The sequence below is a fragment of the Chelonia mydas genome, chromosome 8 (assembly GCF_015237465.2).
Source record: "Chelonia mydas isolate rCheMyd1 chromosome 8, rCheMyd1.pri.v2, whole genome shotgun sequence".
NCBI lineage: Eukaryota > Metazoa > Chordata > Testudines > Cheloniidae > Chelonia > Chelonia mydas.
Window position 1 is genome coordinate 34,509,388 of NC_057854.1, and position 26,161 is coordinate 34,535,548.

General features: G+C 43.3%; 1 protein-coding gene across 4 annotated transcripts in view; it reads right to left on the bottom strand.

Moving 5' to 3' along the window:
• Positions 1–26,161, bottom strand: part of DNAJC18 (DnaJ heat shock protein family (Hsp40) member C18) — a 50,607-nt gene that overhangs the window by 11,932 nt on the left and 12,514 nt on the right. For 3 of the 4 annotated variants that reach the window (XR_006292637.1, XM_037906027.2, XM_043552732.1), the window contains 3 exons: positions 15,490–15,602; positions 12,674–12,783; positions 8,455–8,627 (listed from right to left, as the gene is read on the bottom strand). Coding sequence is in view for 3 of the 4 variants with exons in the window: in XM_037906027.2 (XP_037761955.1) it covers positions 8,455–8,627; positions 12,674–12,783; positions 15,490–15,602 (396 nt within the window). In the remaining variant the exon portion in view is untranslated. Of the gene's footprint in view, positions 1–8,454; positions 8,628–12,673; positions 12,784–15,489; positions 15,603–21,293; positions 21,790–26,161 lie in introns of those variants that run through there. The other variant, XM_037906028.2, reaches the window with a different exon arrangement.

Genomic DNA, 26,161 nt, shown 5'->3' on the forward strand with positions numbered 1-26,161 from the left:
GGACCAAAGTTACAAAACAGCTGATTAAAGGTCTCCAGAGAGCTTTTCTCCATGACTGTGTTTTGCATTCAAACAGTTTATTTTTACAAACTTGGCTGTCTAAAGTTAGCACAGTCTCAGCTGTACTCATTACTGGCTCACCGGACCAGATGATAATCATTCTTAAACGGTTTTTAATTACTGTGGTGTCCTCAGGCAACTGCTAATCTCAAACACTGTAAATATAGTTGCAGATGTGTTTCTAACGTATACCATGGCTAATTATGGGAGCATATGTTTTTGCTCTTTAGTTAACAGAATGGCAAAATTGTAATGTTTTCCTTTTCTAGGACCATTGTGCCCAGCAAACATCTCTCTTAAATTTGTGGATTTTAGAGAGGTCCTAGATCCTCAACTGCTATAAATCTGCATTGAAGTCAATGGATCTCAACCATTTACACTAGCTGAGGATCTGGCTCCTATTACAACCATATGTTATCAAAGAGAAGGTTTTGGAGTGACTTGATGACAGTCTATGAATACCTACATGGGGAAAAGAAATTTTACAATCAATGGCTCTTCAATCTAGCAGGCAAAGGTACAACAAGATCCAATGGCTGGGACTGGAAGAGGGGCACATTCAGACTAGAAATAAGGCACACATTTTTGACAGTGAGAATACTTAATCACTGGAACAACTTAACAAGGGTTGTGGTGGATTCTCCATCACTGGCAATGTTAAAATCAAGGTGAGAGGTTTTTGTAAAAGATAGCTGTAGTTGAACTAGAGCATATTGGACTTGAAGCAGGAATTAATTCAGGGAAGTCCTATGGCCCTCATCATGCAGGAGGTTGGACTAGATGATTACATAGGTCCCCTCTGGCCTTACAATCTATTAACCTTAAATATGGAGCAACCATTGCCATCTCATAATACATACAGCCCTACTAAAGTCTGAAGCCTTGTTTACACTAGCACATTCCATGTCAGCAACAGGCATATTCCTTCTCCCCATGATTGTGCAGTGTACTATCCGCTGGCTGGCTTCCCCTCCCCACCTCACCTTAAGATGTGCTTTGGGCTGAAAGCTAATGTACAAATGTAAAATGCTGAGTGGAAGATTATTTGCATTTATGAACTTGGATCTTCTCCTCCCTCTAACTCTCAGATCCTTTTAGACTTGCAAACTCTGGGGCATGTAATTTTAGAAATGTAGGGTTGAAAGGGACTGCAAAAGGTCATTGATTCCACCCCCTCAGCAGGACCAAGTATACCTAAACCATCCCTGACAAGTGTTTGTCCAATCTGTTCTTAAAAACCTCCCAATGATGGGGATTCCACAATTTCCTTGGAAGCCTATTCCAGAGCTTTACCATCCTTACAATAAAAGTTTTTCCTAATATTTAACCTATATCTGCCTTGTTGCCGATTAAGTCCACTACTTCTTGTCCTATCTTCAGTGGACATGCAGAACAACAGATCACCGTCCTCTTTATAAACAGCCCTTAACATATTTGAAGACTGTTATCAGGTGCTTCCCTCCCACCCCCCCAGTCTTCTTTTCTCAAGACTAAACATACCAAGTGGTTTTAACCTTTCCTCATGGGTGAGGTTTTCTAAACCTTTTATCACCTTTGTGGCTCTCCTCTGGACTCCCTCCAATTTATCCACATTTTTCCTAAAGTCCAAAATTGGACACAGTACTCCAGCTGAAGCCTCACCAGTGCCGTGCAGAGTGGGATAATTATCTCCCGTGTCTTACATATGACACTTGTGTTAATAAATCCCAGAATACTAGCCTTTTTTGCAACTGCATCCCTTTGTTGATTCATATTCAATTCACTATAACCTCCAAATCCTTCTAATCCATACTGCCACCAGCTAGTTATTCACCATTTTGTAGCTATGCCTTTGATTTTTCCTTCATAAGCTTAGTACTTTGCATTTGTCTTTATTAAATTTTATCTTGTTGATTTCAAACCACTTCTCTAATTTGTGATGGTCATTTTGAGTTCTACTCCTGGCCTCCAAAGTGATTGCAACCATTTCCAGCTTTGCATTCCTTGGCTCTGGAGACCTTTGTAGAACTACATGAAGGAGATCAGCTATGTGCTTAATGTAAGTGTCCTGAAGCCAACTGAAGTATCTGACAGCACAAATTCTATAAAACAATTATTCGCTGAAGAAGAATGTTCACGTAAGGAAGATACTGTTCTTCTTCATTTAAAAACTTGAAGGTCCCAGGGTGCTGGTTAAACAAGAAATTGCATGGTGCAATGGCTCTAAATCTTAAGGGTATGAGAAATGATAATGCCATGATCATCAGCACAAGATAAGCAGACTAAACTAGACATTTCTTCCACCCTATGCTGTGAAACCAAAAGTACCATTTCCTGTCCAGAGACAGACAGACAGACAGGACTGGACACAGCTAGGGACTCAATATAGATTCCACTGAGACAAAGGACTGAAAGGTGCATGGAGACTGATGTGTTCCCCTACCCCTGAAGCACAAGACTGGAGCAGACTGTGGAAGCTTGCACTGCCACAACCTCTGGTGTAGCCCATTCTGTGCACAGGGATTTCGGTCTTCAGCACAGGGCTCTTCATCTGGCACATTTCACCAGCACCAAGTCATTTTATCAAATCTTTTTATGTAAAAGGAAAAGACCCAAACCTGTATTCAAGTATACAACTGAAATAATTTGCAATGCCTTATAAAATGCCATAGATGCCTAAAGTCAATAGTGGACCAGGAAATGGTAGGCCACCATCAAATAAGCCAACAGCCAATAGCAACCTATAGAGACATGAGATTGCCCTTCCAAAAGTAACTCTGGAAAGGTGGAAGACTCACAAGGGGCCAAGGACATTCACTGGAGAAAGAACTCAAAATGTAAACCTGCATCCATGTTTGTTGCGCTTACTCGTTGCAATTTCTGTACCAGAACAGCACATGGCTTGCATGGACAGGAGAGTGGGACTGGAACTGCACACACCTTTCCCTCTAGAACCCAATCACAGTGCAGGTGATTCAACAAGGCAATAGTGACTCTGCAATCTCTTAATCCAAGACCTGCAGTGAGGGGGCATGGCAACAGGGACAGGCAGAGGATGCTGTTGGAAGTCCTTAGTCACAATCCTGCACACAGGTTGAATGGGAGTGATGGCCATTAGTCATAGCTGGATGCCACGTTTGTATCCTTCTCAAGTGTCAGAGCAGCACTATCTAGGAACAGTGCTGCTCGTTTCAAAGGGGGAGTGGGATGGAGAAAGGACCCTAAAAAACGCTTGCTCCACCCAAACCTGTCAGTGTCCCACATGACTGGTCACCCAGCTTTTCTGCAGTCAAAATATAAGGAAGACAAACAACATTTGCAACTTGGAATATTCACATGCTCCTCAACAGAGGTGATGGACCTGAGCATAGGACCACTGTATTTGGCAAAGTATTGGCGCAGTACAATACAGATGTTGCTGGGCTCAGTGAGACAAGACTTACTTCTTCTAGCTGCAACTCACCAGCGAGCGCTAGTTACACTTTTTACTGGATTGGCAAATCTGAGGATGAATGCCGATGCACGGGTGGGATTTGCCATCCAGACTTTGATTGCCTGCAGATTTGAGTCACTGCTGGAGGGTGTTAATGACACATTTATGCTCCTTTGCACTGGCCTTGCTACTGTCATCAGTGTATAGGCACCAACAATGATCTACCCAGATGAGGATACGGAGGACTTCTATCAAACCCTTGATAACGTTGTCAGGTTGGCCCCACAGAACAATAAACTGATGGTTCCAATCATGCCTGTCATTAAAATGGCCAAAACCTATGAATCATGGGGAATGTATAGAGTTCGCATTGCCAACTCCATGACGACCTAATGGTTTGCTACTACTTTCCAAATGCACTGAATACAACCTAATCATCACCAACAACATTTCAACAGGCCCACAGGTATATGACCTGAATGCATCCTTGTTCAAAACACTGGCACATGATTATGTTACTATATGGTGAAGAAATCTCTGCCATGTCAGGCTCACTTGCATCATGAGAGGCGCCGACTTCTAGTCAGCCCATAGACTCATGAGAAGTCAAATGTTCCTCTGTAGTGTTCTCAAGCAACACTGATAGCAACTCAAGCCAGTGAAGAATATCAGTATTTCAAGCCTGGAAAACCGTGACAAACAGTCTGAATTCCAACAGAAACTCATGGGAGCATTTCCCTCAGTTACAGAAGCCTCAGTGGACATTGAGGCAGTCTGGAAACATTCTGGGGACACAATATATAACATGGCTGCTAAAGTTCTCTGCTTCATTAAGAGGAAATATCAGGACTGATTTGTTGAGAAGGACCCCAAAGTATGTCAGCTCTTGAACTCCCTGCATGCTACCCATCAAGCCTACATAGTGGACAAGGATTCAGCAGCTAGAAAAGCTGCATACCAAACAAAAAAGATGGTTCAGACCAGAATTCGGCAAATAACAAAAACAGTGACGAGAAAATAAAATTGCAGCGTTACAATTGGCAGCAGACTGCAAAGACACCAAAAGTTTTTTTTGCTGGTGTTCATATTATATACGGCACCATGTGCAACAAGATAAGCCCTGTATGCAAACTGCACTGCAATCGACCCTTAGCTGGAAAAAGAAAAAAAAAGAAATTCTTGAGTGACGGACAGAATATTTCAGTTTGCTTCTTAATCACCCTTCCCAACATATCTTCGGAAGTAATTAATGCTCTTACACAATGCTTCTTAAAAGAAAAACTAGCAATAACCCCCACTTTACATGAGACCACCGCAGCCACAGGAGATGTCACAAGGGAAAGCACCTGGACCACATGACATTCCAACAGGGTGGCTACCACTATGCAAAGCACCTCAAATGGCTCTTCCATATTATCTGGGAGCAAGAGTTGGTGCCACAGACTCTCAAGGCTGCCAACCTCATCTACCTCTATAAACATAAAAATGATTGGGCAAATTGCGATGATGACTGTGGCATTTCCCTACTCTGTTGCTGGGAAAATTCTTGAACAGGTCATATTGAAAATATATCAGACCCCTTTCTGCTCACCAATGCCACCAAAGAAGGTTGCATGCTGGTGCCCGTATTCTTTTCCATCCTTTTTTGGCTATGCTTATGGATGCATTTCATGACATTGACAGGAGTATTTATCCAGTTCCATGCAGATGGGAAGTTGTTCAACCTGCAATGCTTCTGTGCTCACACAAAAGTGGCAGATTTACTTTTTAAAGACCTTTTAATTGCTGATGCTCCCTCGGTTGACGACATTCAACTTATATCTGATCACTTTGCTCATGCAATCATTTTGATTTCACCATCAGCCTAAAGAAAACTGACATACCATACCAATTTGTTCTGGGACATGTGCATGTCTACCCAATTGTTAGGATCAGCAATGCTCCTCTCAAGTCCATGGAGAAGTTTTGCTACCTTAGGTGTATGATTTCACAGAATGCCACATTTGATAATGAAATTACCCACTGCATAACCAAGGCCAGCACTGCATTTGGAATGCTGTCACACCACCTATAGAACAATAGGAATGTCAAAATAAACACAAAGCTAAAAGTCTATCAAGCAGTCATGCTTACAATGCTTCTATATGATTGAGAGACATGACAATATAGTGCTGCCACATTAGGTCACTTGTTCAGTTCCATACATGCTGTCTTTGGTCTATTTGCAGGATCAAGTGGTTGGACAGGATTCCCGATATTGAAATCTTTAATTGTTGTTGGATGTCTGGCATTCAAAGCACGCTCATAAAAACTCAGCTGCCTTAATCTGGGCATCTCATTCGTATGTCCAACTTGAGAATACCCAAGGCCATATTTTAGGGCAGGGGTAATCAAACTTTTTTTTTTCGCAGACCACTTGAAAATTGCTGAGGGTCTTGGTGGACCACTTAATGATCTTTTCAAATGTTGTTTGTACCAATTTGTTCTACAAATTAAAGCACACAACTCATATGTTAGTATCAGTAGTCTTACATTTCTAATGCAATAGATGTGCCCTCTCTCCCCCACCACAGCAGCCCCCGAGCTGGGGCTGGGAAGGAGGGGGGTCTCTCCCCCGCCACAGCAGCCACAGAGCTGAGGCTGGGAAGGAGGGGGGTCTCTCCCCAGCAGCCACAGCCCTGGAGCTGGGGAAAGTTGCCTCTTTCTCTGGCCGACGCAGCCCTGCATGTCCCAAATTCCCCAGACCTCTTCTTCTTACCCCTCACCTTCTTTCTCACCACTGCCCCTTACCCCTATTTCCCCCAAGGCCACCACCTCACCTTACATGTGCGTCTTCTCAGGGTCCAGGCACCTAATTAGTGGAGCCACGCCTGCGTGGCTCCACTAATTAGGTGGGTGGGCCTTCATTTTCTCGTGCGCGACTGCCCAGGCGCGCACCTATCTGAGGACCACCTGAATGGAGCTCGTGGACCACTGGTGGTCCGCAGACCACAGTTTGAAAACCTCTGTTTTAGGGTCAGATAAAGCAAGACACCTGCTCTCATGGTGGTCAGTATAAATTATATAAAGATACACTGAAGTCAAAGCTGAAAGCATATCAGGTTGACCTGAGCAACTGGGAAGGAAGAGCCCACAACAGAGCAAGGTGGCAGCAGATTTGTCATGTCGCTGTTATATGCTTTGAAGCAAGGCCCATTAACACCTTATGTGAAAAACAAGAATAGCACTAAGCAAGGAATAAAAGCAATGGTATTGGATAATCCTGTGTGTCTCATATGTAACCATGTTTGTGGTTCCTGTATTGGTCTGCCTCACATATACGTGTTCACCTACAGTGTTTGCTGAATCCTTGTATGTAGACATTGACGTGAGACTCCATTATCATTGTATTCAAGTTCATAGACAGCCATGTTGTATCTACAGGCTGGTATTGTGTCCACAAGTACCCAAAAATCATGAGTTGGGCCTCTCAAAATCATGAGAGTAGCTTAAAAATCATGATATTTGAGAAACAAAAACAAAAAACAAACTTACATGCCTCTTGGGTTCTTTTAACTTGATTTCTGGTTTTTGGGCCTTCAAGATTTTCTCTGCAGTCAAAATGGCTAGGTTTTTTTTTGTTTGTTTTTTAAGGAAAGCTGAGAGTCTCACATAAATCACCTGAATCCAGGAGCTGGGGCTTTTTAAAACATCAAATATTATGAAACTTGTGAGAAGATTACCAGAGTTGGCAACATTGTTGATGCCTCTTTGTTGATACAGCAAATATTGTTTGGACAAGGCATGTGCTCTACAATGTTTGTGCCATATTGACCTGATTGCTGGACATAATAGGAGATCAATCAAAAGCAAAAAGTTTGTTAAAACATGTTCAGGTTGAGATTTATAGGGATACTATTAACTTAAAAAGAAAAACTTCTATGTGAAAGTGCTTTAAGCTTACTATTACTAAAACACTTAAGATGATAAATGTTTCTCTCTTTTTTTCAGTATACTATGCACTTTGTCTAGTTATTTCAATTATGGAAATTCAAACTTGTGATTCCCCATATAACTTGGTCCCCTTGTGTGTGTATATTTTGTTAAAATGTAAGAAAGGGACAAGGACTGAATCTTTGTTCCATGCACATCAATTCAGATATCAGTACTATATGGTGTTAAAGTTTATGCCTTAATATATATGTGCCATGTGACCAAGTTAAGGTTGATGTGAGAATAATAATTTTGAATTTCCTAACTTTTTTGTGCATTTTAAAGTCTCAACATTTTATTGATTGTCACTTTTTGCATTGCATTTTCTTAAAGTAAAATAAATGCTTGACTATGGTAAAAAACATGACCTCAGACTCAAATAAAGGTGGCACATTCAAATACGCACATGCTTTCTGCCTCTCTCTTTTTAAAATGTGATACAAAGTAACATGGTATGTGAATGCCATTTTCAAAAATTTTCTGAATCTGTCAAAGACTGGATGAATAAATGTGGTGGATTTCATGTTTAAAACATTGCTACCCTGAGTTATTCAAGTGTAAAAGAAAGCACCCGAAAAAAAAAAAAAGTCCACTGGTGAAAAACACTTCAAACTCATCTCTTAAAATCAGCCAAAGAGATCTATGTCAAGCTTTCAACAACAAATTCACTAGGTGACAAAAGAGAGCAGGTGTGACAAAAACCAGTGCAAAGGTAATTTAGGCTGAGAACCACTGTTCTAAACATTTACCACCGTGGGTAGCATATGCAGCTCTCTACGTGTTATGTGGGCCGCATCCACACCATATATATACTACCTGTATGGCCCTGAGGATGTCACATGGGCCACAGCTCTGTTCTGATTGGGCCGCAAGTTGAGAACCAACGGTTTAGGAAGTTATATATTTCCATAAGCTAGGGCTTATAATGGAAATACCTGCTCAAACAAAGCCACGCTCTGGCTTTTATGTGATGCGTACCAATACACTTATAAACAACAAAGATTACTTACTTTGTTGTTTCTCCTTCCAGCAGCTGGTCTGGATATAGTCTATATAATCCTTTTCAACGGTTTTCTCTAGCTCTTGAAGTTCTGCTCCTTTATAACTATTTTCGAAGTTTTTATCAACATAATAAGGCACCTGCAGGTTTTGTGTTTCTCTAGGAATGGTATGGCCTATGGACCTGTGAAAACAGCAGAGAGACAAATGTGTTCAGAAATATCAAGGAATGTTAAAAAAAGGCAAGGAGAGAGAAGTGCTCCTTCATTCCAATATTCTCAGCAGGAAATACTTGTAACTTCTTCACAGCAGCTACTGCAGAACTACAGCGCCCTCAATCATTCACTAAAGAAATTACACTTCTCCCTGCTCCATAATCAACCTTACACCTTCCTAACACAGCTGATGAAATAAACGTGACTGGCTAGAAAAACACAATGAAGACACAATATCTAAAGAGATTTAACATGAAAAATGGAATCTAAAAGGAGCAACCTCAGAACTAACACTGCCCAAACTCAAGTACAGTATGCATTAATGAGACTGCATTTTTCTAGGGAGTTCTTGGTAACTGGGTCAAGTCACTTCCAAGACAAAAAGGCCCAAACACAGCTTTGTTTGTTTGCCTGCACTTTCCAGCAGCCTCCTGTCAACATCAGTGGGAAACGACTGGACAAACTTGAAAGGACAGCAGTCTTCAGGGTGCATTTAGGGCACAGGGCCAAATATCTTAGGGTGCAATGTGACTGTAGTCATATAGCCCATTCCACGTAGATTTCCACTGCCTCACATTTTAGGTACCCCAGGGCAAATTATAGAATGTGGAATTCTGAATAAGGGGTGATCCTGGTTCCACTTCCTTCAAATGTTTTGAAACTGCCCTGCAGTCAGGAGAGCTGTGTGGAGCTAGCTTCCTCCAATGGTTTAAACCATATTCTTCTTTCTAATCTTCTTGGCTCCTCTCTTTGCATCTTTAGAATTGTTACCCTGGATGAGGGGAAAGCAGCCAAGAAGGGAGGGTCACGCTCCATTTGACATGCCTCTCCCTCCTTCCACAGTTCGGTTTGTCCCTTCCTTCTTGGTTTATTAAAAACCTTCTTTTCTTCCTCTCTTAAGGTCTGGGATTTTTATTCTCTGCATTAAGAACAATGAAGTTTGTAGAGTTTAATTCCTAAAGATAAGGTTTAGAGGCAGAGCATATGTGCCTATGTGCAGGACTGAAGTGTGACTCTCTTGGATCAAAGAGCACGGAGGCAGCAGGAAGGACTGCCTATTCTGGGAGCAGCCAGGGGGGTTTCACTTGGGATTGGCACAACTCAAAAGACTCAGTGGGGGAGTCTCTTGCTGTCTGCTGATGCAGGCTGACATCTTGTGGTAACAGAGATAAGAATTTTGGGGCAGCTTGAAAAACAAATGCCCCATGGAAAAGGACAGAATGCGAGTCCAACCTCAGCAAGTTCCAATTACGCTACCCCCAATAGGGGTGCCATTTAGGAGGGGCAATTTCCTCCTTCCCCCATGAAGCGCCTCAGCCCCAGCTGAAGATAAAGGAAGCATGTAGCTGAGGGCAGGCAGAGGCAGAAAGCAAAGCTCTCCCACAGCAGCTCCCCCTTGGCATCATTGTCCTTCTGCATTGCACTGGGGAGAGACTAAGGACTAAAGCTCATCCGCCTGGGCTCCCGACCATCGGGCTTGCCAGTATCTTGGAGCAGGAGCCATCTGCTGCTGGCAAAGCCTGGGGGGTGGGTACCTTTCTGCATGCTGAGCAGCCTGTCTGCCAGGCATCTGTCCCGCTGAAGGGGTACGAGGGAGCAAGTGCTGGGAAAGGCAGGCAGCAAAACCCCCAGAAGTTCACTGAAAAGTCTGGAAACTCCACCTCACAGGCAGCAGGATAGGGAGCAAGCCGCCCACAACAGGAGGGGTGGTGAAACCTTATCCTGCCTGTTCCTGCTGAGCTGACAGGGAGAGCTGTCTCTGCTAAGGAGGTGGGAGCAGATACAACCCACAAGAAGCCTGACAGTCGCCTTCTGGCACAGGATTCACGTATTCATGTGATGTTCTTGTGATCTCTCTCTGAAGGAGTCCCTCAATCTCACCACTGCCTCTGTTCCAGCAGTGCAGTGACTGGATTCGTACTCCTACCTCACTAGCCCCTAAAACATGCTTTAATCAATATGTGTTCCCTTTTGTGACCAACGCCAGACTGCTGACCCCTCACTTGGAGCTTGCCAAGAAATGGATGGCAATGCAAATGCACAGCCTCACGTTTTTTTCTTTCCTCCACCCCCAGTTATTTTATCATTAGATCTTCACTTTTGTTATCCTGTCAAACAGCAACTGAAGTTCAAGTTTTTCTGTCACATTTTTCAAATGAAAGCACAATACGTTTTATGTCAAGGGCTTACGATGTTTGTTTGTTGTTGTTGTTGTTGTTGTTGTTGTTGTTGTTGTTGTTGGAGTCTTGCACTAAGCCAGGAAGGTATTGGGATGAAAAGAAGGTTTTAAAAAGTATGGTGTGAGCACTAAATTTCATGCTTTTGTGTTTTAAAAACTGAAGATGGGTGATCCTGCATAGTCATTTCAGAGATATCTGGCAAGCAGCTGTAGGAGTAGACTGCTGTGTGACTGCACTGCTATCTGGAATCAATAATATTTTACTGTATTTGTAGCCTGTATGGTCTGAACTTTGCTGCTTTATAAGCTTGAAAGTTAAGTTTTATTTGGCAGTGGGTCCTAGGTGCAGATTGCTTAGCTTTAAAAGTTTCCTGTTTGTCCTGTGTTGATAATTTTGTTGTAGAAAGCCTATATAAATTATTATTAACAATATAGGAAATAACCACAACAAATGAAACAGACTGATTTTTTACCTTTTATCCTTCAAAACATCCAACAGCTGCCAGGGGCCAAAGCAACCCCTAGACTCCTGCAAGAAGCTGCCCCCCCTGAAATCTGAAATGACCCCCGTTCTTTAAACGGAGCAAACCCAGACCTTTCAAACACTGGATTTCATCCGAAGTGAACGCTTTGTGACTATGCCCCTCCTCTCACACATGCTCCAGTTTGTCACCTAACCAACAACTCTCAGCATTAGGAACGCCCAAGTGAAGGAGGAGACAACGTGTGACAATGCCCCAAAAGGAGGGGGGAATTTTGTTGCAAAACAGCTATTTGCTTTTTAAATGACAAAACTGCAAGGAGGCAAATGCCTAAACCCTCAAACTCATTTTATTCCTGATTAACAAAGCAGAACCCCCGTGGGCTGAGCGTTCAGTACTGCAGGTTTCTTTCCCACCTACTTGTTCCAACTCCCCTTAAATATTCCTCCACAGTCATGATAAGCCTTTTGAGCCAGCAAGAATTGAACACCAAGCTAATACTATTCCAGTACTGGCATGAGAGAACTGCTTTGGATTGAAAGGAGGGTCTGCAATGTTTCCCTGACACCTATTCATCCAACTGAAAAACACCTGCAGTCCACAACCCCAAGCCCATGGATATCGGATTTACACTGGTGTATAAATCAACCATGCACATCCTTCCTACCATTCAAATCAACAATACCTTCGCAACTCCAGAACTTTTGCAGGTTCCTTTGCTGCTGCCATCGCTGCCATCCTGAGGACACAGGTCTCATGCCTTACAGCTCCACCTAGCTACTGCTCCTTTCCCCAAAAAAACAACTAGCAGTACTTGGGTGGCTCTACTCTCCCCCAAGGGAAAATCCCCCCACCAGCTCTCCATCCCGAATTGGCCTGCTCTCTTGGACAGCATTTCTACTTGCGCTGGATGAACAGGCAAGTGGGTTTTCCCCAAGCCCTGATTAGAACAATGCTAGGCATTCCCCACTCCTTCCAGGGCTAACCAGGTTGCTCTGTAATGCTCCAGCTCCTGCTGGCTTAGAAGGTGCTAATGCTACTAGCCCACTCTATGAAAGTGTTTTAAACCAGATGGTGAGCTCTCTGGGGCAGGGGCTGTCTTCTCTTACTTGTCTGTATATAGCCTGTCACAATGGGGCCCTGCTCCTTGATGGTTTTGTATTATGGTAGTGCCTAGGAAAACCAACCAATAAAAATTGAAATAGCCCTAGTCCCTTAATTCCAAAATGATAATGCTTTCTGCAGAGAGCGGATAGGAAAAGTTAGTGAACTCTTTATTAAGTCCAACATCCCTCTACCTCCCCACCCCAAGTAACCTAGATCAGATAAACAGTTTTTTAAAAATTGGACTTACGATTTGTAGAACAGGCTGTACGGTGGATTAGTGGCCATCAGCTGAGTTATAACTGACACAACTATGATCACCAAAACCGGCAGCAACTGAATAAATGCAGAGTACGTATTCTGAAATGGACAACCATAGTGAGTGGATGATAAAAGTTAGAGATGGGAATAAGACCTACTAGCTCATAAAAGGCAGGATGCAATGCTGTCTCTAGGTAGAGAACGTATCAGATGTTAAACAGACAACAAGAACAGAGACTACACTTGAGTTTACAGAAGAAGTGTGACATTTACATTTCAAACTAGTTAAATTTCAGAATTACCTTCATTAGAAAAACACTTTAATAACTTAAATTTCAAATAAATAAGTTTTCTCCAAATCAAATTTTTGCAAAGTTTCTTTAATGCACAATTCCATTTATAAGTCAAATATCTTTTCCCTCATAAAGTATGTGCACACTGTGCTGCCAGGCGGCAACGCAGTTCCAGGAACACCCTGCTTGGATACAGTTTACATCTACAGGTGCCCTGTAGTTTCTAAAATTTACAATTTTTTTTCTCAAATCCCATAAAATACTTAAGATTTATTTTCTACCCAATGACTGAAACTTTTAAGAATAAGCAGGTATAAATACACCACATATAGAAGATGGGAGTTGCCTTACCAAGTGGGGGGTGGGGGGGGTCAGTGCTAACGAGCCAATTCAATTAAGGTGGAAGTGGCCTATTCTCAACAGTTGGCAAGAAGGGGTGAATACCTAGGGAGGGAAAACCACTTTCGTAGTGCTAATGAGGCCAATGCAATCAAGGTGGCCCATTTCAAACAGGTGACAAGAAGGTGCGAGTATCAGCAGAGGGAAATTAGTTTTTGTAGTGACCTATCCACTCCCAGTCCCAGCAACTACATACCACAAAGCAAAAACACTAACCCAGGAATCAATCCCTGCAACAAACCCCATTGCCAACTCTGTCCGCATATCTATTCAAGGGACACCATCATAGAACCTAACCACATCAGCCATACCATCAGGGGCTTGTTCACCTGCACATGTACCAGTGTGATATATGCCATCATGTGCCAGCAATGCCCCTCTGCCATGTACATTACCCAAACCAGAGAATGTCTCTACGCAAAAGAATAAATCGACATAAATCAGACATCAAGAATTGTAACATTCAAATATCAGTAGGAGAACACTTGAGTCTCCCCGGACACTCAATAACAGACTTAAAAGTGGCAATTCTTCAACAAAAAAAATTCAAAAACAGACTCCAACGAGAAACTGCAGAACTAGAATTAATTTGCAAACTGGACACCATCAAATTAGGCCTGAATAAAGGCTGGGAGTGGATGGGTCACTACAATAACTAATTTCCCCCTTCTGATACTCACACCTTCTTGTCAACTGTTTGAAATGGACCACCTTGATTACATTGGCCTCATTAGCACTACAAAAAGTGATTTTCCCCCCTCCCTTGGTATTCACCCCTTCAACAGTTGAGAATAGCCCACTTCCACCTTAATTGAATTGGCTCGTTAGCACTGACTCCCCACTGGTAAGGCAACTCCCATCATTTCATGTGCTGTGTATTTATACCAGTCTACCGTATTTTCCACTCCATGCATCTGATGAAGTGGGTTTTAGCCCACGAAAGCTTATGCCCAAATACATTTGTTAGTCTCTAAGGTGCCACAAGAACTTCTGTTTTTTTTTCCTGATACAGACTAACACAGCTACCACTCTGAAACTCTTAAGAATGTTACAGGTTAATAAACAATACTTAGTGTAGTTTGGAATTATATATGTGTATTTTCTTTTATTTGTTTGAATATGTTTTTCAAAGTAAGTGAATTTAGTGCAAGTGAAACAGTGATGGCTCTAGGGACAAAAGTCTTCTGTTACTCCATAAAACAAACCGCCCAGACAGTAACAGCGTAAGTTTCTTTTTACATTGTCTTGCCCACCTGCCTCAACTTTGGCCCTTATGGGGAAGAGCAGAAAGCAGTCTGTAGCTATTCAGTCCTTGGTGTCTGTATCAAGATTACCAACAAGAATGCTCACTGCAACTGCATGTGATATGAACACTTGTCTGTCCACACCATAAATGTATTTTCTATTAGGCTACACAACTGACATTGGATGGTAATGATTTTCAGCCACTACTGATCCATTTCAACTGATGAAAGACTGTAGCTCTTTTCTGAGCCCCCCCACAATAAGATACATGTTGGAAGTAGCAAATAAAGAGACAAGTACAGTGGTCCCACATAAAAAGTCCTTTCTGATTGTAAAAATATTACTGGTTCTAGAGGCATTCCCCATTTTAAGAACTGTAGAACCTCAGAGTTACGAACACCTCCAGAATGGGTTGTTTGTAACTCTGAAATGTTCATAACTCTGAACAAAACATTACGGCTGTTCTTTCAAAAGTTTATAACTGAACATTGACTTAATACAGCTTTGAAACTTCACTATGCAGAAGAAATATGCTGCTTTTAACCATCTTAATTTAAATGAAACAAGTACAGACACAGTTTGCTCACATTGTCAAATCTTTTTTTTTTTAAAACTTTCCCTTTATTTTTTTTTGGTAGTTTACATTTAACACAGTAGCGTACTGTATTTGTTTTGTTTCTGCTGCTGCCTGATTACATATTTCTGGTTCCAAATGAGGTGTGTGGTTGACTGGTCAGTTCGTAACTCTGGTGTTTGTAACTCTGAGGTTCTACTGTATAGGGAACATTGCTGAAACCAATATGATCTTGAAGTGCACCCACTGTAGCCATGATCAATATTTAAAGCTAACAGCTTCCTCCCACGGTACCTGAGGCCTGTTCTCGTCCTCCTCTTTGTCCTGCATCCAGGCTCTCTCATTTCGGTGTCGTCGCCGATAATAGTGGGCGTCTGGTGTCACATTTGAAAACATATGAGTATTTCCTGTTTTAAAAAAACCCAGAGAGGTGAACTAGCCATTTTCATTCAATTGCAGGCATCTAATATTCCTCAGAAATTCTAGCTGGCTATACAATCTTACAGTAAATGGCCTGAGTTACCAGGCATAGTCATGAAAGGCCAGACTGTAAACTTCAAATAATACAACTCAGAACTGAAATTCCAAAACAGCACATGGGAGCTAGCCAGTATGCAGCATGTTGGGGTATTGGTGTGCCAAGAGAAAATGAATGTTTTTTAAAAAAAAAAAAAGAAAAAAAAAGAAAACCACCACCACAAAAGGCAAAGCAAAACTTGGTGCAAAACCATCTCAGTTAATTTTCTAAAAAGAACCAACAACCAGAGACTCATTGGGGTTTTTATACTGCAACTCTTGCTTTCACATGAGTTTTAACATGTCCCATTGAGAGACTATTTTGCGTGGGAACCTGAGGCTCCAAATATAAGAAATAGGCTTTATCATTCAGTCCATAAATTAGGCTGCTCTTAATTACTGAATTTGCCCTTCTGTAATCATTTCTGTTCTCTTTCTTTGAGCTCTTTATTGCCTCATTAAGGATTTTGTAATGAGAGACGAGATTAAGGAGAAGTACTACTTGATAAAGAATACAATTCAGGATTTCCTTTTCTTGTAGGCTAAAGAGAGACACGGTATATAGCTGATTTATTTTAGAACTTCTAAGATGGGGGAAGAAAGAAGCACAAGCTATTTTGATCAGAATGATGCTGTTAAAAATCTCTACCAATTTTTAAAGCTATGAATTTTACATCACATGAACACCGGAATAGCTATGCTCTTTCCTTTTTAATTCAGAACTCTTTTGTAGTAGAGGCTCCAAATTCAAAATGTTTGTCCTAATCAGAATCATAGAAATATGACTCCATCTTTAAGTCCGCATGAAATTAATATAACTTTACACTTCTATAACATCCTTCATCCAAGATTCTCAAAGCACTTTACAAACATGGGCAAGATAACATTGTTCCATGACACCTAACTTAAAATAAATTCTTGACTTTTATTTATTAAAGTCTAAATAACAAAATGCCCATACACAAAGCTTGAGGCACCCTGCCAATTATTTACAACAGCATAATGACCATCCAGCAGCATTAAAAAAAAATCCCATTGATATCATAAACTCAGCCTACTTGCAGCATTCAAACAAACAGTAACAAATTAATTCAGGGCAGGTCTACACTCTGGGCATTACAGTGGCACAGTTACGTAGACGTTTCCTATATCAGCAGAAGGAGTCTTTCTGTCAGTGCTGGTAATCTGCCTCCCTGAGCGGCAGTAGCTAGGTTGATAGAAGAATTCTTCTGTCAACCTCGCTGCATCACACTGGAAGTATGGTCAACTTAACTATGGCATTCAGGGGTTGATCTAAAAGTGTAGACAATAGGGCTCAGTTGGCCAGCAAATGGAAAGGAACAGAAATGTTACTTTCCATCCCCTAATGCCTCTGGGTCCATATCTTCCATCTCTTCAAAACCTGAATGGCTTTTGTGGCATGCACAGAAGGACATCAAGTTCAGAATATTTCAGACAAAGCGGAGGGAGCAAGTTCCAAGATCCCAGGACCCTCACGCAGAATGCCCTACCAGCATAAGAAAAAGTTAGGTGTGGAACTTTAGTTTTGCTCATCTCCAAAGGTTTTCAACTCCAATACTCAAAAAGACTATGCTGCAGCTTACAACCGTTTTGGTGCACATGGGGTTTGTGCATGGGCACCAAAATAGCTGGATGGATTTTCCTCAATTAAAGAGAAAAATAACCTTTGAGCTAGGAAAAGGTACAGAAAGTTCATCTCAAAAGTGAGGTGGAAGTTAAGATTTGGTTTTAATTTAATTTGGTTGGAGGAAGTTATGATTTGGTTTGAATATCAAAACAATTTTAAGCTTTGTTTAAGCTTGAAGTAGGCAAAGCATACACAATTTCTGCTTTGCAAAAGAATTGCAAGGAAGATGTTTAGTTGTATAGCAAACAGGAAGAAAAAAATGTTCTAAAATCATAGCTATTTAGTTTTAATAGGGAGTTGTAATGAAAATCCCTGTGCTCCCTTATTTTTCTTTGCCACAGAATCTGTAACACCCTCATTTAGGCCTTGTCTACACTAGAGTTTTTTTGATGCAAGTTACACCAATGATCAAAAAATGGTATAATTACATCGCTTGTGGATGTTCACACAATGCTCCTTTTGTTGGTGGGGCACATCCACAGCTTTAGCATCCACAGTGAAAGCAGTGCTCTGTGGGTAACTATCCTACTTGCCACCTTCTGCAGCTAGGAACTGTGGAATGGTGGAGTGGATCGCAGTGCATCATGGGTGCGGGCTCTATGTCCCATGACTCATTTTTTCCTGTCCCATCATTCCATGAGGTTTATAGAATCACAGAATAGCAAGGTTGGAAGGGATCTCCGGAGGTCATCTAGCCCAACCCCCTGCTCAAAGCAGGACCAATCCCCAATTTTTGCCCCAGATCCCTAAATGGCCCCCTCAAGAATTGAACTCACAACCCTGGGCTTAGCAGGCCAATGCTCAAACCACTGAGCTATCCTTTCCCAGGTTCTGACTGTTTTTCGTGGCATTTTTCAATGACCCCTGTTTACTGTGTGCCCAGAGCCTGCACTGCTCTCTACTGTTGTGGTCACTGTTATGACCACATCACTGCTGGTCCTGCAGTATATCATAAGCACCCAATCTGAACAGGAATCAGAGGTGCCTGACCTGCTGTGCGCCATGGAAAGAAACACCACCAGATTACTTTTGGCATTCATGGAGCAGCTGCACACAGTGGACTGTTGCTTCTGAGCTCAGGAAACAAGCACTGACTGGTGGGATCACATCATTACGCAGGTCTGGAATGACGAGCAGTGGCTGCAGAACTTTCAGATCATAGAATCATAGAATATCAGGTTTGGAAGGGACCTCAGGAGGTCATCTAGTCCAACCCGTGCTCAAAGCAGGACCAATCCCCAACTAAATCATCCCAGCCAGGGCTTTGTCAAGCCTGACCTTAAAAACCAAAAAAGAAGGAGATTCCACCACCTCCCTAGGTAACCCATTCCAGTACTTTACCACCCTCCTAGTGAAAAAGTTTTTCCTAATATCCAACCTAAACCTCCCCCACTGCAACTTGAGACCATTACTCCTTGTTCTGTCATCTGCTACCACTGAGAACAGTCTAGATCCATCCTCTTTGGATCCACCTTTCAGGTAGCTGAAAGCAGCTATTAAATACCCCCTCATTCTTCTCTTCCTCAGACTAAACAATCCCAGTTTCCTCAGCCTCTCCTCATAAGTCATGTGTTCCAGTCCCCTAATCATTTTTGTTGCCCTCCGCTGACGTTTTCCAATTTTTCCACATCGTTCTTGTAGTGTGGGGCCCAAAACTGGACACAGTACTCCAGATGAGGTCTCACCAATGTCTAATAGAGGGGAACGATCACCTCCCTCGATCTGCTGGCAACGCCCCTACTTATACATCCCAAAATGCCATTAGCCTTCTTGGCAACAAGGGTACACTGTTGACTCATATCCAGCTTCTCGTCCACTGTAACCCCTAGGTCCCCTTTTCTGCAGAACTGCTGCCTAGCCATTCGGTCCCTAGTCTGTAGCGGTGCATTGGATTCTTCTGTCCTAAGTGCAGGACTCTGCACTTGTCCTTGTTGAACCTCATCAGATTTCTTTTGGCCCAATCCTCCAATTTGTCTAGGGCCCTCTGTATCCTATCCCTACCCTCAAGCGTATCTACCTCTCCTCCCAGTTTAGTGTCATCTGCAAACTTGCTGAGGGTGCAATCCACACCATCCTCCAGATCATTTATGAAGTTATTGAACAAAACCGGCCCCAGGACCGACCCTTGGGGCACTCCACTTGATACCGGCTGCCAACTAGACATGGAGCCATTGATCACTACCCGTTGAGCCCGACAATCTAGCCAACATTCTACCCACCTTATAGTCCATTCATCCAGCCCATACTTCTTTAACTTGCTGGCAAGAATACTGTGGGAGACCGTGTCAAAAGCTTTGCTAAAGTCAAGGAACAACACGTCCACTGCTTTCCCCTCATCCACAGGCCAGTTATCTCGTCATAGAAGGCAATTAGATTAGTCAGGCATGACTTGCCCTTGGTGAATCCATGCTGACTGTTCCTGATCACTTTCCTCTCCTCTAAGTGCTTCAGAATTGATTCCTTGAGGACCTGCTCCATGATTTTTCCAGGGACTGAGGTGAGGCTGACTGGCCTGTAGTTCCCAGGATCCTCCTTCTTCCCTTTTTTAAAGATGGGCACTACATTAGCCATTTTCCAGTCGTCCGGGACTTCCCACGATCGCCATGAGTTTTCAAAGATAATGGCCAATGGCTCTGCAATCACATCCGCCAACTCCTTTAGCAATCTCGGATGCAGTGCGTCCAGCCCCATGGACTTGTGCTCATCCAGCTTTTCTAAATAGTCCCAAACCACTTCTTTCTCCACAGAGGGCTGATCGCCTCCTCCCCATGCTGTGCAGCCCAGTGCAGTAGTCTGGGAGCTGACCTTGTTCGTGAAGACAGAGGCAAAAAAAAGCATTGAGTACATTAGCTTTTTCCACATCCTCTGTCGCTAGGTTGCCTCCCTCATTCAGTAAGGGGCCCACACTTTCCTTGACTTTCTTCAGATGCGGAAAGCCACCCTCCTGGAACTGTGTGCAGAGCTTACCCCAGCCCTGCGTCGCATGGACACCAAAATGAGAGCTGTCCTCTTGGTGGAGAAGCGTGTGTGGATTGCTGTGTGGCATCTGGTGACTGGGAAGTCCATCGTTGGGGCTGCATTAACGCAAGTGTGCAGGGTCCTTAATCACATCCTGCTACAAAGGACTGACACTCTTGGCAATGTGCGTGAAATACTGGATGGCTTTGCGGCAATGGGATTTCCTAACTTCAGTGGGGCGACAGATGGAACACATATTCCAATTTTGGCCCCGGACCATCTTGCGACGGAATCACGGTGGACATTTCACGGATGTCAACGTGGGGTAGTCCAGGAAGATGCATGCCGCACACATCTTCAGGAACACTTGTCTTTACAGAAAGCTCCAAGCTTTCTTTCAAGACCTGAATATTCCAGTGGGGGATGTTTAAATGCCCATAGTGATCCTGGGAGACCCAGTGTACCCCTTACTCCGATGGCTCATGAAGTCATACATGGGAAACCTGGACAGCAGTAAGGAGTGCTTCAACAATAGGCTGAGCAGGTGCAGAATGACTGCTTAATGTGCCTTTGGCAGACTAAAAGCACACTAGCACTGTCTTTATGAGTGGTTAGATTTAAATGAGGAAAATATTCCCCTGCTGTGCGCTCCATAATATTTGTGAGACTAAGGGTGAAAAATTTCCCCTGGAATGGAGCGTGAAGGTGGATCACCTGATTTTGAGCAGCCAGATACCAGGGCAATTAGAGGGGCACAATGAGAGGCTATTCAAGACACCATTTTGATAAGCAGCACCAGTAATGTGTTTTTCTATACACAGCACTCTGCCATGCTTTATTTATTTGCCACTTTGCATGAAAATGTTGATGATTCCTGACCAGGATTTGTACTCAGCAAACGATCAAATTGCACTGTGTATTAATTCCAGCTGCAACAACCGCATATAGGAGACAAAGACTGGTTATCTTTCAGAGAGTATGTTTTTATTAAATACCAATTAATAGATAACAGTGAAGGGCAGTACAGGTGTGTAAGTCCAGCTATAATTTTGGAAGCTGTCCGAAGGGATGAAGTAAACAGGGTATTGACACAGGCCAGGAAGTTGCAAGGAACTTGTGGAAGGCATTTGGGAGAACATGGAACACAATTCTGTATCAGCTGCAGGGAGGGCGAACACGCATGTGTTCTGCCTGCAGCGTGATTAGGGACTTCAACATCTCTGTTTGCTCCTCCATCAGTTTTATCATCTGCTCATGGCCCATAAAAATTTGCTCCTGGCTCTCCTTTCTGTCCTGCCTGTCTATTTTAAAATTTTCCTTTAAAGACTCGCTCCATACCCTGCGTTCTTGTTTTTCAGTCTCCGAGTATTGGAACACCTCTTGAAATATGTCCTCCTTGCTCCTCCTTGGTTGCGTCCTTATCTGGCGGAGGTGCTCCGCCGGTGTGTAGGGGGTTCCCCTGACAGCCAAGTCTGCAGAAGCACAACAAGCAGAAGCATGCACACACAGCATTGAATCATTGTAGTAAAATACACCTCTTTTTACATATGAATGAGTTTCTCACTGTCCTTTGGCAAGCACACAGTTCCACTAATACCCTAACCATGGTGAGTTTGGCTTGGGGGGGGAGGACGTTCAAGATGGGGCAAAAGATCTAGGAAGTGTTTTTTTAAGGGGATCATTGCAGGCAACTAGGGACAATACTGTAAATTCTGCCACCATTTTCCACAGGTGGGGGTCACTGAAGCAGATATCTCACTCCTGAAGTTAAGCAACAATGCATCTGCTGCATGCGTGTGGCTTCAGACCGGGTCCATATGCTGCTCACCTGTGTGCTGCTTTGGTCCCTGCACAGTGATTGCTGATTGGCGCAAGAAAGTTTCCTACAATGGGGGAAGGAATAAAGCACCTCTGCCAAGGAACCTTCGGCAGAGGATTGAAGGGACCTCTAGGAAAATTTCCTAGAGAGTTCTCTGGAGGCTTCTCGTGATGTTTCGGTGTGTATTAACACACTGTTCCACCACACTGCTTAGCTGCACTGGGGAATGTGAAGCACACACAAATGCAACTAGCCTAGTACATTTCTATCCCTTCACCCACTTCTAGAATATACAAAGCAAAGGACAGCTCTACGTCTGTCATAAATATAAAGGGAAGGGTAAACCCCTTTAAAATCCCTCCTGGCCAGAGGAAAACTCCTCTCACCTGTAAAGGGTTAAGAAGCTAAAGGTAACCTCGCTGGCACCTGACCAAAATGACCAATGAGGAGACAAGATACTTTCAAAAGCTGGGAGGAAGGAGAGAAACAAAGGGTCTCTGTCTGTCTATATGCTGCTTTTGTCGGGGATAGAACAGGAATAGAGTCTTAGAACTTTTAGTAAGTAATCTAGCTAGGTATGCGTTAGATTATGATTTCTTTAAATGGCTGAGAAAAGAATTGTGCTGAATAGAATAACTATTTCTGTCTGTGTATCTTTTTTGTAACTTAAGGTTTTGCCTAGAGGGATTCTCTATGTTTTGAATCTAATTACCCTGTAAGGTATCTACCATCCTGATTTTACAGAGGGGATTTCTTTACTTCTATTTACTCCTATTTCTATTAAAAGTCTTCTTGTAAGAAAACTGAATGCTTTTTCATTGTTCTCAGATCCAAGGGTTTGGGTCTGTGGTCACCTATGCAAATTGGTGAGGCTTTTTATCCAACATTTCCCAGGAAAGGGGGGGTGCAAGTGTTGGGAGGATTGTTCATTGTTCTTAAGATCCAAGGGTCTGGGTCTGTAGTCACCTAGGCAAATTGGTGAGGCTTTTTACCAAACCTTGTCCAGGAAGTGGGGTGCAAGGTTTTGGGAAGTATTTGGGGGGGAAAGACGTTTCCAAACAGCTCTTCCCCAGTAACCAGTATTTGTTTGGTGGTGGTAGCGGCCAATCCAAGGACAAAGGGTCGAATATTTTGTACCTTGGGGAAGTTTTTGACCTAAACTGGTAAAGATAAGCTTAGGAGGTTTTCATGCAGGTCCCCACATCTGTACCCTAGCGTTCAGAGTGGGGGAAGAACCTTGACAACCTCATATAACCAAGCAGCAACAACTCAAAAAGATCACTCACCAGAGCTCTCCTCTCCTGCATCATGTGCGCCAGAGACGGACTGCTGGGACTGGCTAGACCTCTCTGGAGCGGAAGAGAGGTCCTGACTTGCCGCACCACCGGATGACCCTGCCGTGTGCTCCACATTGTTCTCCAACTTGACCTCCTCGTCCATGACTCTGTCCTCGGGGTTGAGTCTGCTGTCTCTAGCCCCACTGAAGTATTCACAGGGCTCTTGGGGTGGAGGCAAGAGCAAAGTATGGAGCCAAGTATGGAGTCCAGCTCCTTATAGAAGCGGCAGGTCTCCAGTGCAGGACCAGAGCGATGGCTTGACACCCTTGCCTTCTGGTACGCCTCCTTTATCTTCCCACGGGACTGATGGGTATCGCATTTGTAGCCCTTATCCAACATGCCATGAGAAATCTGACTGTAGGTATCCAAGTTCCTACAGCTGGAGTGGAGCTGGAACTGCACAGCGTCCTCTCCCCACAGAGCCAGCAGATGCAACAACTCAGGTGTGCTCCAAGCAGGAGAGCATTTGCTGCGTGGTCTGCTGGAAAGAGGTGATGTGAGCTGTCCAGGCCGAGCAAACAGGAAGTGGAGTTTCAAAAAGTCCTGGGCATTTAAGGAGGGAGAGACAGATACTTGTGTACCTGAGTTCAGGCAGCAGAGTTTGAACTGCTGACCAGAGTGGTCAGGACGGGCATTGTCGGACACCTCCTGGAGGCCATTTATAGTGACATAACCAAGCACAGTGTCTACACACTGTCGATATAACTTTGCTGCAAAAAGCTCTATGTCTCTCATTGAGGTGGTTTTATTTTGTCGTCAAAGCAGGAGAGTTTTGTTGGCAGAAAGAGCATTCTAGTGTGTACACCTCCACTGTTTTGTTGATGAAAGCTGACTTTTGTCGACAAAACTCTGTAGTGCAGACAAGGCCTTTGTTATCTGTCAAGAGCTTAACTCAGTACTCTGTTTCACCTGTTATAGTTGGTTTCACTGACATCTAAATTCCTCCTGCAGTTTCAAATGCTGTTCCACTTCTTGTTCTAAACTGCTGTATAATGTTGCTGGCTGCTGTTGAATAGCTGCCACATGCCAGAAGTGGTTGTTTTTCAGTAGTGGATAAAGTGACTGGTGTAAGCAGATGCAACTTTCAGCAAAATCAATGGGAATTGTGCCAATGCTGGGTTTGGCCCAGAGTTTGTAAATTTGCTGGTAATGTTTGTAGAGTACTTTAGGATTCTTTTAGATGAATGAGGCTATATTAAATCACCATAATTATAATCAGTATAAGTAACATAGATCCCTCCTCTGCTTTAGGTGTTAGTGATTACTGTGATGTTTGTATGACACTTTGAAGGTGAAAAACACAACACAGGTGCTAAATACTGTGTCATCAAGAGATCTCTGAACTCCAATCTTAGCAGGGAAAATACCAGTGCATCTTTAAAATGTATTATTTTCTACCCAAGTCTGCATGTGTATTCCACTAATCATTTGGAAATTTCCGTTTTTAGTTATTTTAAAAATGCAGGAGCCAAAAAGATTTGTATTCAGATACGCACACAGCACTGCTACAAGTCTTGAATCTATGGGCATGTCCACATGTTGAACAGGAGGTATAAATTCTAGCTTGAGACACACCCACACCAACTCTGATCAAGCTAGTGTGCTAAAAACAGAAGCGTAGCTGCGGTGGCGCAAGGGGCTAGCTGCCCTGAGTGTGATCATGTCCAAGACCCTAGGTATTTACTTGGGTAGCTAGCCCCTCCCCAAGCTCGAAGTGCAGCTGTATCCTATGCCCAGGTATGTAGAAGACAATGCGGTGATGCCTTCCAGTGAATCTGAAGGTAGACCTATGACCTTTTGTTCTTTATTTGTGCAGTATACAAGCCAAATGTATGGAGCTTTTCCTTTCATATGCATCTGTGGTTATGGATCGATGCAATACTCTATTGTACCTGGAGCGCTCACATCAGCTGTCGTGGCACATCTGCATTTACTCAGGGTATGTCTACACTGGCAGAGTTACAGCGCCGGCAGTTACACCGCTGCTCAGAGAGCGCTGAAGGGAAACCACTGTTATGTGTTCACACTGTCAGTTGCCTGTGCAATAGTGTGTTCACACTTGCAGCACTTGCATCGGTATTCAGAGAGGTGCATTCTGGGTAGCTATCCCACAGAGCATCTCTTCCTCTTCTGCTGGTAGGAGTTGTGGGAAGGTGGAGGGGGTCACGGGTCATCCTGGGTCCAGTCCCAATGCCCTGTGATGCATTACTTCGCATCCCAGCAATCCCTGTGCTTCTGTCCACATTTGGTGCCATCTTTCAATGGTTTGTGTACTGCACGCTCTGCAGGAATGGATCCCATACTGTTGTCCAATATGCTGCTTGCTCTCACTAACAAGACATGAGTGGCAGTGGAGTTATTCCTTAAACTACAAAGGCAAGAGGAGTTCAACATTGATCTCGCCATGCGTACTATCTATAACATGAGATTGCTTGTGGCATGCACAGAGGTGTTGATCACAGTAGAATGCTGGTTTTGGGCTCGGGAAACAAGCACTGAGTGGTGGGATCACATTGTCATGCACGTCTTGGATGATGAGCAGTGGCTGCAGAAATTTTGGATGAGGAAGGCCACATTCATGGGACTGTGTGATGAGCTCGCCCCAGCCCTGCGGCACAAGGACACGAGAATGAGAGAAGCGGGTGGCAATTGCACTGTGGAAGCTGGGTACTCCAGACTGCTACCAAT